The following is an 18,716-nucleotide window of genomic DNA, read 5'->3' as shown; positions in this document are numbered from 1 at the left end:
GGCTGCCAGGGCTGGGCACTGCTGGGGAGGCTGCGCACYCCCAGGCGTCACGGCCCGCCCATGGGCATCCTTCCAGCTCTTCCTCTCACCGGTCCCATCCTTCGCTCTGTGCTAGAGATGAGCGATAGGACCGACTTCGCTGGGTACCCCCAGCCCACCCACTTCCCTCCACACCAACCCCTTTGGTGAATGTCCCAGCCGGGCCGGGACCCTGCCCCAGGATCTGGCCTCGAGGCTCCGTCCCATCCCTTGGGAAGGGTGAAGGACAGCAGCAGCCTGTTCTCACCAGTGGACCATCTTTGTCTTCCAGATCTGGTGGGATTTTGACAGCAGACCACAAAACACAGTGGTTTGGTGGCTGCTCCCGGTGCATGCTCCCAGGCATGCTCTGGGCAGCACTGGGGAGCTGGCAAGGGATGGGGCAGGCACCGGGGGTGTCGGGCTGGCTGGTAGGGGACCGTGGCACCCTGGTGTGACCCCTGGATCAGCCACTGACCATCTTTGTGGCCTCCTGGCCCACAGYGGTCCCTGGAGCAGTCTGGGGCACACAGCAGTGATGGATGTATCCCACCCTGGAGGCAGGAGYGATGGGATGAGCCAAAGTCCCGCTGGCAGCCTGTAGCACGGACTGAACGCAAGAAGCACCAGTGTGGGGCTGAAAACACCTGATCTGGAGCCTTTAGAGGAGCTGTTTTAGCTGAATTTCCCCCATAGCACCAAAATCTGCAAGTACCCAACAGCGGTGGCCGAAACGTTTGCCCTGGCAGAGCAAGGCCACTTCTGTGCCTGCCCCCGCAATGGTTTGGGGTCTGATGCCTTTTAACACCACATTTTGGCCGCTGTTAGCTTGTGTTTTGGGGCTCTTTCAGGTGCCGGTAGGGYGAGCCCCTCTTTTTTTGCCCTCCGCCTTGCCGTGACCTTCGGTGCCTGGGGATGCGTGTGCACCCGGCGGCCGGGAGGTGCCGGGGGTCGGCGCCTGCCCGGGGCCGGCAGCCACGTTAGCGTTTCCCGGTCCAGCGGGCCGACCCCGGCCCTGACGTCAGCGCGACATCTGGGCCGCGCTGCTGCGGCGAGCGCAGGCAGCTGGGCTGGCAGGCGCTGCTCGGGCCCCCACCCACGGCCGCGCCGCCGCGAGCCGGGATCCCGCCGCAGACAGCGGGGCGGCAGGGGAGGGATTCGGCCCCGCATGCTGCCAGAGGGTGGAGGTGCTCCAGGGCTGGGCACCGGTCCCCAGGGACAGGCTCCCCCCGTCCCCATATGGACACCAGGCGATGTTTGGCCTGCAGACACCGGGAGAGGTGCCCTCCCTCCCTCCCTCCCTCCCTCCGTGCGCTCTCTGGGATTTGGGGACACCCCAGGGCAGCCCCGGTGCTGGCGGGAGAGGGGCGAGGAGCTCCCAGCAGGGCTGGGGCTGCAGGAAGCAGCCAAGCAGCTCGCAGCAGAGCTGCCCAAACGTTTTGAGAGGCAACAAATAACCTCAATTAAGCTCTGTGGCAGTGACCGATTCCAGCTGTGCAGGGATATTGGCTCCTTTAATTTTTCAGTGGCTGCAAGCGGCGAGGTCAGGAGCCAGCGCGGGGGCCCTGGAGACCCCGCCAGCCCCCTCCGTGCCCCTGGGGCTGCTCTGCTCCGCCTGCACCCGCCACGTCCCCACCGTCCTTCGAGGCCCCTTGGCCTCAGGAGGTGACAGCATCCCCCGGCCATAGCTGCCGGGTGCGGAGCTGAGGACCGATGCCAAAAGGCGAATGATCGCCCCTGCCCGGGGATCRCCGCGCAGAGCCTCGGCACACGGAGAGCCAGTCCCGCACCCCCAGCCCCGGGCAGGCTCCGACCGCGGGCGCCGCGACCTGGATTCGTGCCGGCGCGGGCAGGGCTGGCAAGGGGAGAGCTGGCCCCGGGGAGGGTTGGCATGGCAGCCCTGGCGGGCGGCCAGGCCAGGCGGCCCGGCGAGCGGGTCCGGCCGGGCGCCTCGTCTCGCCTGCCGAAACGCCGGGACGCTCTCGGGTTTCCCGGCCACGGCCTCGGCCTGAACGTGGCCCAATTCCACCAAGCGCGTTGTGTGCGAGCGAGGGCGAGGGGGGGCGAGGACCAGTGAAAATGCCGCAGGTTCTCCAAAAACAGGTTCTCCACCCAAAAAATAGGAAATAACAGCAAAGAAGGGACAATCCCCACCGCCCACGGACACAGGTTGGATGCCATGGCAGGGCACGCGGGAGGGTCCCAGCCCCTCCGCGCCACGGCAGACCCACCGCGGGCTTGTCCCCGAGCTGCCACCAGTCGGGAGCATCCGCCGACCCTTGGGCTCTTCGCAGCGCTGCACAGAGCGGGCTTCACCCTCTTTCGCGGAGAGGAGCAGCCCCAACTCCCTCACTTCTGCCAGGAGGGAAGAAGAGCTTGCTAACGGAGGGGAAGGGGCGCAGGATGCCGGCCCCCGCGGACACGCGCGACGGCAGGCGCTGCTGGCGGCGTCCCCGGCAGGCTGCGGAGCAGGGGCTGCGCCTCCAGCCGCACCGGCTGCAGGAATTTCGGTCCGCTGCCAACTCCAGACAAATCCCTTTYATTTGGTGGCTCAGGTTTTGACGCCGTAATTGCCCCGTCTGAGCCAGCTCTCGAGAGAAAGAGGAAGAAAAGAGGAAAGCTGCCCGGTCGCAGCCTGCCCGCTCCCGCTGGGGACGGGCCAAGCCCTTCCCTTTGGGGTCTGGCTTTGCGCCTCAGCTCGAGACCTCCCTGAGCCAGGCCTGGGTAAGCAGGAGCAGTTTGGCCCACAGGGAGCCCTGCGCTCACAGCCCTGCGGGTCCCGCGATCGCTGCTGGTTTGGGGGGGCAAAGCGCCCCTTGAATGTGAGCTCTGCCCCGGGACGCCTGCGGGGAAGGGCCCTCCCCAGCCTGCGCGGGGCACGGAGCAGCATCCTGATGCGAGACGGACCGGGGGGGCCTGCAGGGGAGGGGGCCCGACCCATGGCAGGACCCCCCCYGTGAGCGCTGGGGCAGGCACAGAACTCCTTTGCCTGCAAATTAAGGCAAAACCCGACGTTTTCGCACCCTCTCTCACCCCTAGAATAATCCTGGCAGATACGGGACGGTCAGGGTCAGCCTGCGTCAGCTTTGACCTACACGAGTATTTTACTAGCATTAACTGGCACGTCAGAACAGAGAGCTGCTTGGGAGGGGAAGCACAAAGTCGGTCTGGAAAGGCCAAAGCGGTTCTGACCACGCCGGTGTCTGGGCCAGCGTCGTCYGGGGGAGCAAAGACAGCGGCGAAAACCACAAACATCCGGTTTCTCAAATCACTCCTTCGGTGGTTAAAAACTCAGTGGGAAAGAGGGATGTTTGGGCAACAAGGTCCCTTGGCCCTGGGGAGGGAGCAGGGCTGTCTCCTGCCCTCGGCGGGCGCAGATCGGCCCCGGGGGCGACGCACCGAGCGCCGCCGCCGGTGACCAGCCCTCCGCACCGGCTTCCCCGGGACCCTTCGCGCAGGGCCCCCGGAGGCCAGCGGCAGCTCGGTGGGATTTCCCAGCAGAGCAGCCAAGAGCGGTACCCACGGTGGCCACGCGCACCGTCCCCGGGGATAGCCAGCCCCCCGAGGCCCCACAGCATCCCCGGCAAAGGCRCGTGTCACGCTGTCCCCCACCCCGAGGAAGAGGCTCCTGGGCCAGGACTGGTCAGAGAAGGAGTTCTGGGCTGGGGGATGTCCTCTCCGGAGACGTGCCCGTGCCCCGGGAACGGCCACCGCAGGGCAAGGCCGGACTCTCTCCCAAACGGTGATCTCCGCAGCCGCCTGYCCCGTCTCCAGGCTAGTAATAGTCCTCCTCGCTCTCCCCATAGTCCTCAGGCGTCGTGCGGGGCTTCGGCAGGGAAAAGCCCGTCAGGTTGAGCTGGTCTGAAACAGCAGCACAGGGACGAAGTGTCATTGCCCCCCCCCGGGTGCACGCTCGGCCCCCTTCTCCCAGGGGCAGGGGGTCCCCCATGCGCCCCGATTCCCAGGGACCAAAGGCGAGCCGGGGCCAGGCTGCTTGCTGGGGCACCGCCACGCATGGCCCCACGGCTCCTCGGCCCAGGACTGCCAGCCCCACAGCTCCCACTATACCAGCGCAACCTGCCCATGGATCCCCTCCTCATCCCTGCAAGAACGGGCTATACTGGTGAGGCTGGGGGATGCCTCAGTTTCCCTTCTCCCTTAGCAGAGCCCTCCAAGCCCTTCATCCAGGGAAAACCCATGCAGGAGAGCCCGCTGCAGACCCCCGAGTAGCCCCATTGCCTCGGGAAGCCCTCGGCGAGCAGTGGCAGGGGATGGGGACAAGGGCACGGTGTCCCTGTGCTCACCTGGCGTGAGGACGGTCAGGCTGGCTAACGCCACCACCTCGCCGACCTTGTTCCTGGCGAAGCAGCGGTAGGTGCCTTCGTCTGTCACACGTACGCCCTGGATCTGGAGCCAGCCGGTCACTTCGTATTTCTGGGGGCCGCCCCTGAACTGCAAGAGGAGGGGGCTTTCCGTTAGCCCAGGGGCTAGGAGAGTCCCGTGCGGGATTTCCCACCAGGCTGCACTGGGAGGGATGGGAAAGGCGATGCAGGCCCAGGGAAACTCTCTGTTCCCCCCTAAGCACCACTCCAGGGGCAGGCACGGACCCCTGGATGCAGACCTTCCCCTTTCCCACTGCCCAAGGAGGGCCAGGTGAGGGGACACCTCATTGCAGGCGGGTGCAGCCTGCGGGAGGGCCCGGGATCGCTTTCTTTGAGCAGGACCCCTGTCGTGAGGCCCCTGGGGACATGCCCCAGATGCCTGGATGTGCCCCAGGTCGCCGTGATCCCCAGGGGCAGCAGCACCCTGCGGAGGGAGGATGCAGAGATGGGTGTGGAGTCCAGTGTGGACAGTTCAACTTGAAAGAAACATCACTAAAACGTTGGACAAATAGGTCTCCATCATGTTGCTCCTGCCCCACAAGTGAGTTTCATGCCCACGTCCATCCTGGGGGCTGAGGCCAGGGTCCCAGCAGGGCCGGTCCCCACCAGCCCTGCTCCAGGGGCCAAGCAGAGCAGCAGAGCGACGTCCCCTCGCCAGGGCTTTAACAGCGAGTCAACGATCTAATAGGTCCTTCTGGCTCTCGTCCTCGGACACAGCTCCGTCACTTGGACACGGCTCAGGCAAGGGCAGGACGTCCAGCCAGAGCTAGGTTACATCTAAAGGGTCGAGCTATTCTGCCGACGGGGTGCTGGGCTCTCCCTTCCGCTGGGCTACAAGCCAGGCGCTGCCGGCAATGTGGAAAAGCCACGTCAGCGGGTCAGAAAAGGCTGTGTTTGGGTGAGTGGGACAGGGCGTACAGGGCGGTGAGATGGAGGTGGGGAGGTGGCCAGCCTCCACTGGCAAACTGGCAGAAGGACCTGCAGGAGAGAGGTGAGGTCCCCCCACAAACTCTGCTGGGGYTTCACATGAGGCATGGCCAGCCCTGGAGGAGACCGGAGTTCCCCGATTCGGGAGCCRGCAAGGTCCCAGGGCTGCTGCAACTCCAAGCATGTAATCTTCTGTTTGTCTCCAGCAAGAAATAACCTTTTCCTGACCCAGCTGGGCTGCAGCTGGGTTGCAGGCTGCTATTATGGCCGAGGGTGGAGGACAGCTGAGTTTCCTCCAGCACTTGACACCAGCCAGCTAGCCTTGCCTGGAGAGAAGGTCCTTGACTGGACGCTGTGATGGGGTACGGGGTAGCATGAAGGTCAGACCCGATGGAAGGGGACTGCCACATCCCCCCGCAACGGTGCTGGGTCCTGCCTGCTTCCCTGGCTCCCCCATCCACCCGACCGTAGTTTCCTCCTCGCTGGTTGCTAACAGTGGTGCACGGCCTCCTGCGCCTCTGCCCGCACCCGCTAATAGCTGGGTACRGCCCGGCTGGCTGCCACCGGCACTTCCTCTGCACTATATTTGGGGCCAGCCGTGGGCAGGTTGCTGACCCTCTGGGTGTGCCGGCATAGGAGGGGAGCCCTGCTCGGAGTGAAGGGCACAGAAAAGCACAGGGACTCTCTGAGCCTCCTTGCAGGATTGTAGGATAACTCAGGTTGGAAGGGGCCTCAGGAGGTCTTCTAGTCCATTGAATGAAGCCAGCAGGCAAAGCAAACAAAAGACTTCCTCCCACAGGGAGTGAAGCTAGGGAACTCCTTGCTGCAGGACACTCCGGATGCTAGATAAGGTGTATGAGTTCAAAAACAGCTGGAGAAATTTGCAGAAGAAAGTTATGTTGATATCTCCTACCCCCAAGACACCAGCTCTGGCTCAGCTCTGTGGTCACCTCTTTTCATCCCAGGCATCCAGGTTCGGCCACGTGCAAAGGGTGACCACCTGGAGGTGCTGGTCGCCCAGGAGCTCTGGGAAGGGCTTGGCCACCCTGGGTCTGGGTGCAGGGCTCCAAGCAAACCCCTTACCTGGACAGAGATGTGGGGGTCATCTCCTGGCAGCAGCATCTCTGTGCCATCCTTCCTCCAYTCGATGGACGCCATGGGGTACGCAAAGACCTCGCAGCCAAAGATGACGTCCTGCCCGGTGACGTTCCACGTGTCGTAGGGAGGAGATGTGATCTGAGGCTCTGGGTGATGGAGAGTGGAAGCGGGGTGAGATAGGAGGTCAGCGTGGGCTCAGCCAAGACACCAGAGCCGCAGGGGGAGAGGTCCCACCACTCAGCCGGTCTCTCAGGACCTTGCGGGTCCCCTGATGCCTGGCAGTGCTGGCGAGGGGACACAGCAGGGCCTGGCACAGAGCTCCCAGCACGGGAGAGAGGATGGAGCCCATCCCACCGGGGCCATTTGCAGGGATGCAGGGCAGGAGGCAGTGGACATCCCACATTCAGCACAGGACAGGCCTGGGGTGGGAGAGCCAGGGCCACCTCTGCACCCGCTGCCTACATCCCTGGGCCTGCTGGCTTGCACCCACCAGGGCTGTGCCGCTGCGGGCAGGGTGCTCAGGCCAGGTGCTGGGCCCCCGGCGAGCACGCAGCCCCTCGCTTGCAAGAGGAGCCAAGGGCTGCTGGAATTTCCTGCCCTGGCCCCGGTCCTTGCCACAAAACCAGCCCCTCTCCCTCGCCTGGGTCTCCCAAGAACGGTCCCAGCTCTGAAACACGTCCAAGAGCAACAGGCGGCTCGTGTCCCGATGGGAGAAGCATGTGGCGAGGGCTTTTGTTGCTGATGCCGCAAAATAAGCCCATCAGCCCACAGCGGGGGAGAAGGGGCAGCCACGGACAAGTCCCGCATCCCCCGTCAGCTCCAGCACACCCCCCCGGTGGTGGGGCAGTGAGGCTGCGGTCGGCCCGGGGTGGACGGCTCTCCTGCTTTCTTGTTTGACCTCTCCTCGGTCCCAGCACCCTGCACTCGGCAGCCCTGCGGCCCCAGGGWTGCCCATGCCCTGGCTTTTGGGGTCTGTCAGTGATGCCGGGCGCATGTCCAAGTGAGAGCTGCGCAGGGCTTGCGGCGGCTGCCTGCAGACTCAGGCACGCGCCGGGGAGCAGGCCAGAGTCGATGGGGCTACCTGGCATGGAAAAAGCACTGGAAAAAGGCTTGGACTGTCTCCTGCTTTTTAAAACTCAGCATGCAATAGTGGAAATGGTTGAATAATAACAGCAATGCTACAAATCAAAGCTTTTGTGCGGAATGGGAGCGCGTTTCTCCTGCAGAGGAAAGGCAGAAGGGAACTGGACAGCTGAGGAAAGGGAAGAGGGTCCTGCGTGKCCGGCACAGCCTGATCCCCTAACACGATGCTTCTCCTCCTTTCTGGATGCACGACCCCCCTTTTTTCTCGCCTGTCCTGGAGCAGCACCACGAGTGAGCAGCAGCCGGGTCCTCATGGGGGGAGCTGACGCTAGCAGCCCCCCCTGGGGCAGATAGCCAGCCGGGGACCCCGGCTGCTGCCAGCGACGAAAGGCAGAGCGCAGTCATCTGGGTGGTGGCAAAGGCTTGCAGCCAACAGTTACAGCTGCTTTGGAGGAGTCCATGACCAAGCTAAACGCGGAGTGAGCAGCTCAGGGCTCTCACCCAGCTTGAAACTAGTCGGGGGGAGAAGAAGATCAATTGACTTTCAGCCGAATCGGACCTCTGCTCTGGCCCTGGGATCATGACGGCAATTAGAGGGAGTTAGCAGTTCCCCGGCTGACATACATAGCCAATATCTCCATGTTTCAGGCCCCTTCCTGGGAGGAACAGAGCTGCTGCCAGCAAGGAGAGCAATTCCTACCCCGGCCCGAATAGGGATCCCAACCCACGGCACGAGAGGATCCTGTCTCGGCAGGCAGGAGAGGACGACACCTCCAAATACACCTGGGGGAAAAACCCGAGGAGACAAGGAGCTACAGAAAATATAGGCAACCTTGGCCGCCCTTGGACTGTGGGGATTGCGCTGTGCGACACTGGTGCGGGGCCTCCCCAAAACAGACTCTCCACCCCGGCCCTGGCCCCCAAACCCAAGCAGAGTTTTAAATGGGGGATGGAAAGCACACCACCAAGTTAAACTGACCCAGGTTTCCATTTGCAGGAGGAAGATCTCRGGGAGGGAGCAGGGAAGCCGTATTTCTTGGGAGCGACAAGACAAGCGTGCACCAAGTCAGCCCTATTTCCAACAATGCTGTGCCGAAGCCAAGAATTCGCTAACAATTCCCTGGAACTTTCCCATGCGTTTCAGCAGGATTTTCTGCTTCCCATAAATTCTGCACTGTCTTGGCAAAGCTGCTTCCAGACCTTTACCGGCCAGATCCTCACGGGCTGCCCCGGAGCAGCGGAGTGGGAAGAGCCACAGGGGCCCCGCGAGGTGGGGACCTGCCGCTGTTGGGATCCGTGTGTCCATTCCCCATCCGCTGAGCCATGTGAGCACATGGCAATGGTGCAGGGCTGCTGGGTCCATGTGGACACACAGGCGAAATATTTCAATTAGGTCCCCCTGCTCGTCCCTTCCTGAGAGCCGGGAGCAGCCCCAGTGGAAGCAGCCCATGCACCCTCACACATCTGGAGATTCCAGGTCCCCCCACATCTGGAGATGCCTGATCCTGCATTGCAGCGGGAAGAGGATGCTTCCCCGGGACACAAGCCTCCCTCCCCCTGCCCCACCAGCTCCGCTCGCTACCTGACTCGCAGGGGCCCTCGTGAGCCACGGTGAGGTTGGCGTCGGGGTGGGCATGGGCGACCTCCAGGAACCTGCAGATCTGGGCGTAGGTTTTCCCGTCGGAGCCGCACAAGGCCAAGTGGGAGAGGCAGGCGCACTGGGGCTCGGGCACTTCTCCACGCCGCAGGTCCCCGGCGTCCAGCCGGCACTCCAGGTGCTCCCCGCACTTGCCGTAGAAGTGGTTGGTGTTGTCCAGGTCACAGATCTGTCCCTCCAGGTTGGCACACTCCCAGCAGCAGTCGCAGGCGTCCCGCACCGTGCCAGCCAGGCACCCACGCGGCACAGGGCACTCCTCCGGCCGGCACTCGGCGCAGCCCTCCCCTTCCTCCAGCAGCCGTTGCCAGCCCCGCTGCAGGTAGTCGGAGGTGCTGGGAAAAGCCTGGCCCGGCTGGAGCAAAGCCCAGTGCAAAAAGAGCAAGGAAAGCACGAGGCAAGAGCAGCTCAGGGTCTTGGCTTCGGACATCCTCGCTGCAGGTCCCCAAATGCGGTCCCACCATCACTTGGACACAGACCTTCGGCACTGTGCTGGCCTCCCTGGCTAGGGCTGAGGAGCCATCCTGGCCTGCAAGGAGGGAGGGCGCGTTACCCATGCGGAGAGCATTTCCCATCCCTCTGGCTCCCGGCCGGCTTGGCAATGCTGCGTGATGTGCAAGCGTACGAGGGAGACTCGGGCCCAGCCTCCCCTGGCACCTAGTCCCACAGCTACATCCTTCCCATCCTGCCGTTCCCACCTCCCACCAAGCTCTTAAACCAGGCTCCTGCCATGGGATGCTGAGCGGGGGGCTGAAACGTTCACTTCCCCCTAGGAAACTTTGTGAAACCCCCAGTTATCTCACAGACAACTGCAGCTGAGCATGGGGGAACTCAGTGCACAAGTGGACAGTCAGTGGCAGGGCAGCAGACCCAGCGTGGTCAGACTGCGCTGGCACACCGGGGTCCCTGTGTCACCCCCCCACCCCGGGCAAGCAGAGCGCCCTGCTTCCCGCTTCTGACAGGGGACCTCAGACCCCGTCCCTGTCCCTGGAGGGGCTGGTGATGAACYGAGCCCCTTCGCAAGCATCCCTCAGCCCCCGAATTACGCCCCAGCTGCCTTCCCCTGTGAACCTACCGTCACCTGCGCGGCCACCCAGCACACACGAGTCAGGGCTGGGGAGGGAGCCCAGGCGTCCGGGCTGCCCAGCTGCAAGCAGCAAGCCGCCAGCTCCGGCCCCCCCCGCAGCCCCGGCCGGCTCTAACCCCCAGATCCCGGTGCTTCCCCGGCCCGCGGCCGCCCAACGCAGCCCACAGCTGGGGTGGGGGGCGATGGGGGGCAGCGGGGCCGGCGGGTTGGCAAGGTTACCCAGACCCCCGGGGGGGACAAAAGCYCCTGGGGACTGCAAAGCTTCGCCCCATTTACAGGGCCCCCGGGGCACGGCGGGCAGGAGGGGGCAGGGGGTGCTGAGCCGAGCCCCCCTCCAGCCCTCCCTACCCCGGGCGTTCAGGACGAGCCCTTGGAAAGGCTCCAGCCCCGAACGGGGAAGGGGATGGGGACGGGGGGCCAGAAAAGGGGAAAACACGCACAGAGTCGGTCGCCGGCTCCCCGTGCCTGGGGAGCTCCGGAGCCAGCCGAGGGCCGGCTTTGGGGTGCTTTGGGGGTGCCGGCTGAGCCCAGGGGAAGGGGCAGCCCAGGGTCCCCCAAGCGCCACGGGCGCGAGCTGCCCACCCGCGCGCCGTCACTTACCGGGGGCTGCCGGCGACGGGGGGGGGGGGGGCCGGCCGGCGCGGGGGCTCTCGGCCGCCCCGGTGCAGGCGCCGGCGCGCAATGGCTTCGGCGGCAGCGGGGCTGCTGGCGCCGGGGCTCCGCCGACACGGGCCGTGATGTCAGAGCGAAACGCGAGTCCCCCCGCCCTCCTCCGGGCCCGCGTCCCGGCCCCCCCGGCCCAGCTGCCGGGCACCCCTTCCCCGCCGGGGTCCCCGCGGCCCCCGCTCCGCAGAGGGGCTGAAGCGGCGGGGACGGAGCCGGCTGGGGCCCCTCYGCCCGGCGGCACCTGGGGGCAGGACCGTCCCCGCGGGGTCTCTGGCTGCTCACGGCCTTTTCCCAGCGCGAGGTCCGGGGCAGCGAGGGAACCCGGTGCCGGACCCTCCCGKCTTCGCCCCCGTTAATCTGCGGGACTCCCTGCTGCAGGGCGTCACCCCCAGGAACGCTTTGCAGGGGGCCACGGGGACAAACGAGTGGGAGAGAAGAAGCCACCAGAGCCTCAGTTTCCCCGGCTCCTCGGAGAGCGGCGGAGAGCGCGCCTCCCCAGCCAGCGCCCACGGAGGGGCGGAAAGGGCTGAGCACGAAGAGCTGCGCGTCAGCATCCCGCCGGGGGATCCAGAGCCTGCTCCCCTCCTCCAGGCGAGGAATTTGTGGGATTTGCTTCCATGGCGAATCGCAGGCGAAGCAAAGCCGTTCCGGGACCCCTCGGAGGATCTGGTTTCCTTTATTGCGCTGCAAAATCTGCTTTTGCTTTCCAAAACCCTCCTGCAAATTCCTTCCGGGCTCCAGGGCTTTTGCTCAGTCACGTTGCAAATCCAGCCGTGGCTAATGATGGAAAACGCACGAGGCTTCAGCCCCCTAAATCCACCTTTGCCAGCCAAATTCCCCCTCCAGCTGCCCCACGCAAAGGGGGGGATCCTGCCGGCTCTGCCTTCGGCCTCTCCTCCCAGGACCAGGACCTGCTACCTTGCCCGGGGCGTCTGCACCCCTGAGCCAAGCGCTCCCTCGCCCGGGCCCCGATGTTGCCTCCCTTCCCCAGCACGGCAGCCCCGACCCTGACTCTTTCTCCCACGTGCCGTCTCCTGGGAATGGGTGCCCGGCGTGTCCCCACAGGGCTTTGCCCACCCTGAAAGAGCACTAACCAGAGCCAAGTGATGCTAGCACTGACTTCTTCTCCTTTAGTCCTCCGGCGGTGACGCTGGAAAGCTGGTGGCTGTGGGGCCCGGCCAAAGACCAGACACCACGGTGAGGGGCACCAAAGATGATCCCATCTGGGCCAGGCAGCCTGGAGGGCTGGAGCAACCCATGGCCCCATCCAGCTTCCCTTCCTCTGGAGACACCAAGGGGGCCGCAGACACGTCCCCCTGCCCACACCCAGCCCTGCGCTTCGAGCCGAGACTACAGGCAAGTCACGAGCTGGCCCCATGCATTCAATAAGTGGGGCCCAAACCACCTCCAGGCTGACAGCAGAGGGTGGCGTTGGCCCTGGGGGGCTGCTGTCCCTGCTCCTGGCATCCCCCAGGTTCGGTGGCACGTGCTGCTGAGGTTCAGGACCTCTGGTCTGAGCCGGGAGAGCTCCAGCCCTGGCACCACATGGCCCAGCGGCTGGAAGCTGCAGGCAGCTCAGCTCCGTCCTGGAAAGCAAGATGGAGCTCAAGCCTGGCAGGTAATTAAACCTCCGGCTTAATGAGACTGTTGAACGTGCTAATAAACAGTAACAGCTATGAATTAGGGGTGTAAGAGCTAACCTGTGCTTAACAAGGAGCTGCATTCAATCACACCTCCGTTCAGCCGGCGCGTCCCCCGCGAGGCGTTGTTCTTCCCCTGCCGAAAGCCACGCGGCTGCGGATGCTCCCGGAGGGCCCTGGCATCCCTCCAGGGCTCTGCCATCGGGATGCGCCCGTCTCGCTCATGGCCAGCATGGGGTGTCCCCGTCCTCCCGGCTGCAGGGTCCTGCCCAGGCCAGAGGCTGACGGCAGGCGAGGCCCAGGAAAAAGCCGTCCTGGAAAATAAGCCCTGAGCCAAACGACTCAAGGCATGTTATGTCAGGGAGGATTCGCAAGCCGGCGTCAGGCCTGGCTGTGTTCGGAGGCTGGCGGGAAGACGGGAATGCGAGTTATGTCACGGCGAGAGCAGAAGCAAGCGTTATGGGGAGATGCTGGGCTCATGGCACAGAGTTTGTTCCCACTGTGCTGCCTGGGGCTGTAAAGGTCTGATTCTAATAATAAACCAAATTTCCCTTGTTCCAGCTCAAAACCGCTGCTGCTCCTCTCCATTTCCTGCCCGTCACAGCAGCCCGAGACAGACTGGATCCAGCCAGCCCACCCCAAGGTCGTATGGTTTTTGGCTTGTCCCAGCCACGTGCCATGGGTCAACCACAGGCACAAGCCATCGTGGCCACTGGGCAGCAGACAGGTCCCTCCAGCCCTGCATGCCAGGCAGGACCTGCTCTGGGAAGCAGCTGGGCTCAGGTTTCTCCAGGCTTTTCCAGAGCAAATTCTTCCCAGGAACAAGCCCGTCAGCAAATTCTTTGGGAAACGGTTGCAGCTGTGTGCAGGAGGGAAGTGGGTTTCTCAGGCCGGCCCCAAGGAGCACTGGCTGGGTGGCGAGGGACACTGCAGCCCCTCTCCATCACCTCCACGCAGTCTCTGGAGCATCTCCCAGGTCCAGCGAGCAGCCCCCGCGGGGATCATTCCATCCCTACCAGTGCTCGTTCCTGCAGAGGAGGCCGGGGAGACGGTGCAGAGCAGCCCCACGTGTGCCCCAGTAACATGTTTTCCCTTGCAGGGCTGGCTCCGTTAGCTGGTTTCCAGCTGGGATGTGCCATTCCACTCAGCACCCTCCCAGCTCAGCACCCAGCTCCTGTTCCCCTCCCCAGGTGACTGTGGGGACCTGTCTCCTATCCCTGTCCACACCTCCTGCCCAGGATGAAGAGGCTCCTTGGTGCTGCTGAAGGACGAGGGGCTCACACCATCTTTCCTGAGCTCCTAGCTCTGCATCTCCATCCTCACAAGGGCTCAGTTTTCACTACTTCCCCCTGTCCTCGGACCGCAGGGACCAGACCCTTCTGCACGGAGCGGTATTGTCACCCCACAAGGACCAGCCCCCAAAGACACGGTGGCCCTCACCTTGTACCATGCGTTTTCTGAGCCACCGCAAGCTCCTCTGGCCATGCCCACCTGGGCAGCCAGCCCTAGTGCTTAGCACCCAGCCTGGTGCTGCGGGGACCGAGGGGCCGTTTTCCTGGGCCGCTGCTGGTGTCCCTGCCTGGGATCGGTCCTGTCCTCTTCACATCCACCCTGGTTGCCTCGCCGTCCTGCCCGGCCGGAGCYGCCAAGCTGCAAGGCCCCTTTCCCAGCAGAGGCCGGCGCCATGACTCGGCGGGGGCTGGATGCGGCTCAGCTCCTTCCACGGAGGAGTCCCTCAGCTTTCGCTGCGGTTTTTCCACCAGCCCCRTCCAAGAGCAGGTCGTATAAACCGGGGCCAGGAACCAAGACCCGGCAGCGGGGGCCGCATTCCTGGGTCGCTCCCGGGGCCRTCGGGATAAGCCCCCCTCTTTCTGCACCCGCCAGCTGACGCCACCCTGCCAACTTTGACACGTGGGGGCCAGGTTAGCGCTCTTCCCACCGCCCCGCTACATGCCAGGCGCTCCCCGGCAGCCCGACCCTGGAGCAAACAGGAGCTATTCTGGGCTCTGTGGGACGGGGGCACCCAGCCCGGCTGCTGCCCCGAGGTCGACAGGGCGGGAGGAGAGAAGGGGGTGAAGCTATTTAGAAGGGGACACGTGCCTCTCCTCCTCTTCCCCGTGTTGGACAAGGGGCGCACAAAGAGAAAGCAAAGCAGCCCAGTTCACGCACTTGGAGCACGTCAGAGACCTCCCCAAAGGCACGAGCCCCCTTATAACACAGGGGGAAACTGAGGCACAGAAGACATCGGGCCCCTAAAGTCACCCTGGGGAGCCCAGGACCCCTGCGTCTCCCTCCCAACCTTTCCAYGGACGTTTGTGCCACAGCACATCCCGCGCCACAGTATCTCCGTGCAGAAAGTCAGCACAGGGACTTGCTCCAGCTGCAGAYGAGCCCAGCTAAGGGAAAAGGTCCTGTCCAGGTGAGCACCCTGAGCTGGCTTGGCAYGCAGCCACGGGCCATCGGAGAGGCAGGCCAACCCTTGGGGCAGCAATCTGGGCTCCAAGAGTCTCGGAAACCTCATCCAGGGAGAAGGTGCGAGAGCAGGCTGGGACCACAGGAGGTGGGAGGAGGCTCAGGATGGAGAAACTGAGGCCGGACGCCCCGGTGCTGCCATTCCCCGGGTGCCCAYGCTGGAAGCTGCTGCGGGCTCCATGCACCAGGGATTAGTCTAGTTACGGGCTCAGCCTGGCTGAGCTGTCTGTGCCTCCTGGTTATGGGCCCAAAGGACCATTARGAGCAAGGAGAAGGGGGCAGGTTCCCACAGCAGCACCCAAGCCCCTTYCCCCACCTGCCTCCCCCTTGCTAATGCCTTTAGCAGCCAGACGGGTGCCAGAGCCCCTGGGGACGGGCTAAAGGGGGGGCCTGAGCCAGAACGGGCCCCGGGGAGCCACTGCGCTGGGGAGGGGACTCACAGCCGGGGAATTGGGGGAGCTGGGCTGGGAACCAGGCTGAGCCAGACCCTGCCTAGAGCTCACCCACCACCCCCTGCCCCTTCTTGGCTATGGGATGCTGGGTCTGGCCATACTGGGGGGGSGGCTCAGTGGCCCAGAGGTTTCAGCCTGTGCTCAGCCCCTGCACCCTGCTGCCCCTCGCACAGGGCCCTAAGGGGCTTAGGTGGCCCAGGAGCCCTGGAGAAGCAGACGGGTGCAGGCAAGGTGCAGGCAGCAGGCTCCGGGGTCTTTGCTGCCACCTCCAGGGCGCTGCTGGCCTCGTCCCCGGCTCTTGCTACAACACCCCGTCCCTGTACCCCGAGGCTCGGCCCTGCGGCTCAGCTGAGCAATGCATGGCCACACCAGCCCGCTCGGCTCCCTGCGCCCCAAAACACCCCCCCATGCAACCCCCCCCCCTCAACATAGCGTCCCTGCCCCGAGCGGGAAACGGGCTTGGGGACCCTGCCGGGCTGCAGGGACCCTCTGCTCAGCCTGYGCCGGGTGCACAGGCTGCCTGGCACCAGGACGGGCGCTCAGGAGGGTGCTGCCAGCTCTCCTGTGCCCGCCGTTCCCTCGCGTGGGATGCCGGAGCCGGGGAAGGTCACCCAGCGCCTGTGCCAGGCCAGGGCCCCGGCACCCCCCGCCACCGGGGATGCTAAATGGGGAGGGGGATCCTGCCCGCCCTCCCTGCAAGAGGCTGCCCATTTCCAGGCGTCATTAAAGAGCAATTAGCTGGAAATTAAGCTGAGAACAAGTATTGATTAGCTCATTAAGGCTGGGGGAGCCGGCTGTGGTGGYAGGAATTACTGCCGCTCGCCCTCATTATGGGCAAGGTTAAAGCTTGTGGTCGGGCAGCTCATTAAAAATGCCAGGGACCAATCGATGCCCCCAGCCCAGCGCCTCCCAGCGCCTCCCCAGCGCTCCTGGGGACACGCAGCCCCTGCCGTTCGGGGCTGGCCTGTGACCTCCGGCATGAGCGCAGCAAGGGGCCCCGGCGTCCTGGGCGACTGCCAGGGCTCCCCCGCGGAGGCGGCAGCGTCACCTTCAGGCCTTGTGAAGCCCCCGCCAAAATTCGCCATTCAGGGGCTGCTCTCCCTTTCCCCCCACCGTATAACTCCTGCTCGGCGGCAGGGGACCCACGGGGACAGGTTCCCCCCTCACCCAGCGAAGTCACCCGGTCCACAGGCTCACAGCAGAGCTACCAGCTCTGGGACTGGGTAGCCAGCACGGTCCAGCTTGGTTTGTGGGGCAAATCCAGCCTGGGACTGCTCCCCAAGCAGAGACGAGTTTGTCAGGTCTCAGCCCAGGGGTACCAGCTTGCATTGAGGGGTGGAAGGGCAAAGGAGGGGGATCAGGGATGGGATGAAAACAGGTGGGGATGCGGGGACAGATGGACAGACAGCCAGGGGCTCTGCAGCAGAGCCCTCCTACGCGGAGGAGCCCCAGCCCCACGGCTCGTGGGGGCTCTGGGCATCAGGTCGGACGCAGCCGCACAGAGCCCCTGTGCCCCCATCCCCGCATCCCCCCCCGCCTCCATGCCGTCCCCATCTCCACCTCTCCCAGCTGCCTGCGGCGCCGGGCCAGCTCCCAGCCCGTGCGTGCAAGGAGGGCGTCCCCGCGCCCAGCGGATGGCGCGTGCAGGCTGGGGAGGGGGAGAAGTGGAGGGGTGTCATCATTATTTTTGTTTTCCTTGCACTGCCCTGGAAATATATTGTATTCTCAGCTAATCCCGTTCAATTACAGCACAATAAAACACATAATAAAAACGTAATTCATTTTTCCCGAGCGCTCCATCTCCSCGCGTCTTGGCAAGCTATTAAAAATTTGTCTTCATTTTTCTGGCAAGAGCCTTGTACCTTTTCATCTTTAATTTATGAGAGCAGAATAGCAATTGACAGGCCCTTATTGCGCGGCGAGGGGCTGCATTATTTATAAGCCGCCAATGGCTGGCTCAGGGGAGATATTTGCAATATGCCGGGGCTGGCAGAAGGAAGGGGCTGGTTGTCCCCCCCCAGCCTGCCCCCCTGCCGCCGGGTGCCACCCCCAGCCGCCCGGTGGGCACGCAGGGCCCCAGACCCCTGCCCCAGCCGGCGCTGGCCCAGGGTTTCTCCGGGTGCCGAGTGCCCTCTGCCGGGAACCAGCACGCCGGGCCCGAGCGGAGCCCCCGCGGGTCGCCGGTGCCCTGGCGCGGGCCGAAGGGAAGGGCCGGGCACCGGCAGAGCACGAGCAGGCCGAGCCGTCCCTGCCCTGTGCCACCGCCAGCCGCCTGCTCCGCTGCCGGCACGGTGCGCAGGAGGGGAAACTGAGGCATGGTGGCCACCGCCACCCGGGACGGGGTTAAAGGCGCTTGGTGCAGGGGGCTGGCCCCAGGGCGGCACGGCTGTGGCTTTCCCGGCATCGCCGCCGACACCCAAGGGACAAGGCTCTGGATCTGGCGGAYGGCGGGCACAGACCCCCAGCACAGAGACGGGGACATCTGGGGACAGAGAGGGCCAGCAGCTGGGTCGGTTGTGCTACCAGGATGGGGGGCTTGTGGGAGTGGGAGAGCTTTGGGGGGGGGCTCCGTACACCCCTCACGAGGCACCGCCAGCAGCCGGGCTGGGAGGGAGGACAGAGCCCGGGCCGGGGCCGGGAGAGAGCAGCAGCGATTTGGCGCTGGAGGCGAGCGCTGCRGGAGCCGAGCTCTCCGGAAAAGCAGGGCTACGGGAGAGCAGCGAGGGGAAACCCACTGCCCGCCGGCTGCCCGGGGCCCTGCTACGGCAGCGACGTGCTYTCCCATCGCCGTGCACGGCCGGAGAGCGGGATAAAAATAGCCCAGCTGGAGAAGCAGGCGCAGGCCGGAGGGCCGTGCTGGATGCRGATTTCGCCCGAGCACCCTGCGAGCCCACAGCACGAGGGGGTGGGAGCGCGGCGCGGCCCAGGGAAATGCCTCCCGCCTCCCCAAACRGGCAGCGTCGAGGTGCAAAGCTGCCTGTGCTAAAAAAAAACCCTCCTGACAGCTGGATGGGCTTAAAGGCACGCTGAGCCGTCGGAGGCAGCTGCAAAGGCTTGAAAACAGGAGCAAACACGGCGCCCCAGCACCCAGCCTGACGGCCCAGTCCTCTTCCCATCCCCACCCACTTCGGGGCCAGGGTGCCGGGGCAGGAACCGGGGAAATCGCCCATCGCCAGGCAGCTTCCGCTCACTTAGGCACTGGTAATCCACACACTTCTCCCCATTTTTGGTTTTGTA

The 18,716-nt window shown here is 64.7% G+C and overlaps 1 protein-coding gene across 1 annotated transcript; it reads right to left on the bottom strand.

Moving 5' to 3' along the window:
- Positions 1-3,793: 3,793 nt before the first annotated feature.
- Positions 3,794-9,592, bottom strand: KAZALD1 (Kazal type serine peptidase inhibitor domain 1). Its single transcript, XM_026069542.1, has 4 exons — positions 9,091-9,592; positions 6,411-6,571; positions 4,323-4,470; positions 3,794-3,879 (listed from the first exon to the last, which is right to left on the bottom strand). Exons 1-4 carry the CDS (start codon positions 9,590-9,592, stop codon positions 3,794-3,796), a joined length of 897 nt encoding a protein of 298 aa, XP_025925327.1.
- Positions 9,593-18,716: the final 9,124 nt, after the last annotated feature.

This window comes from Apteryx rowi, unplaced genomic scaffold (assembly GCF_003343035.1).
Source record: "Apteryx rowi isolate R43461 unplaced genomic scaffold, aptRow1 scaffold_3, whole genome shotgun sequence".
NCBI lineage: Eukaryota > Metazoa > Chordata > Aves > Apterygiformes > Apterygidae > Apteryx > Apteryx rowi.
The sequence above is the reverse complement of the archived record's forward strand: the minus strand, read 5'-3'. Positions and strand labels throughout refer to the sequence as shown.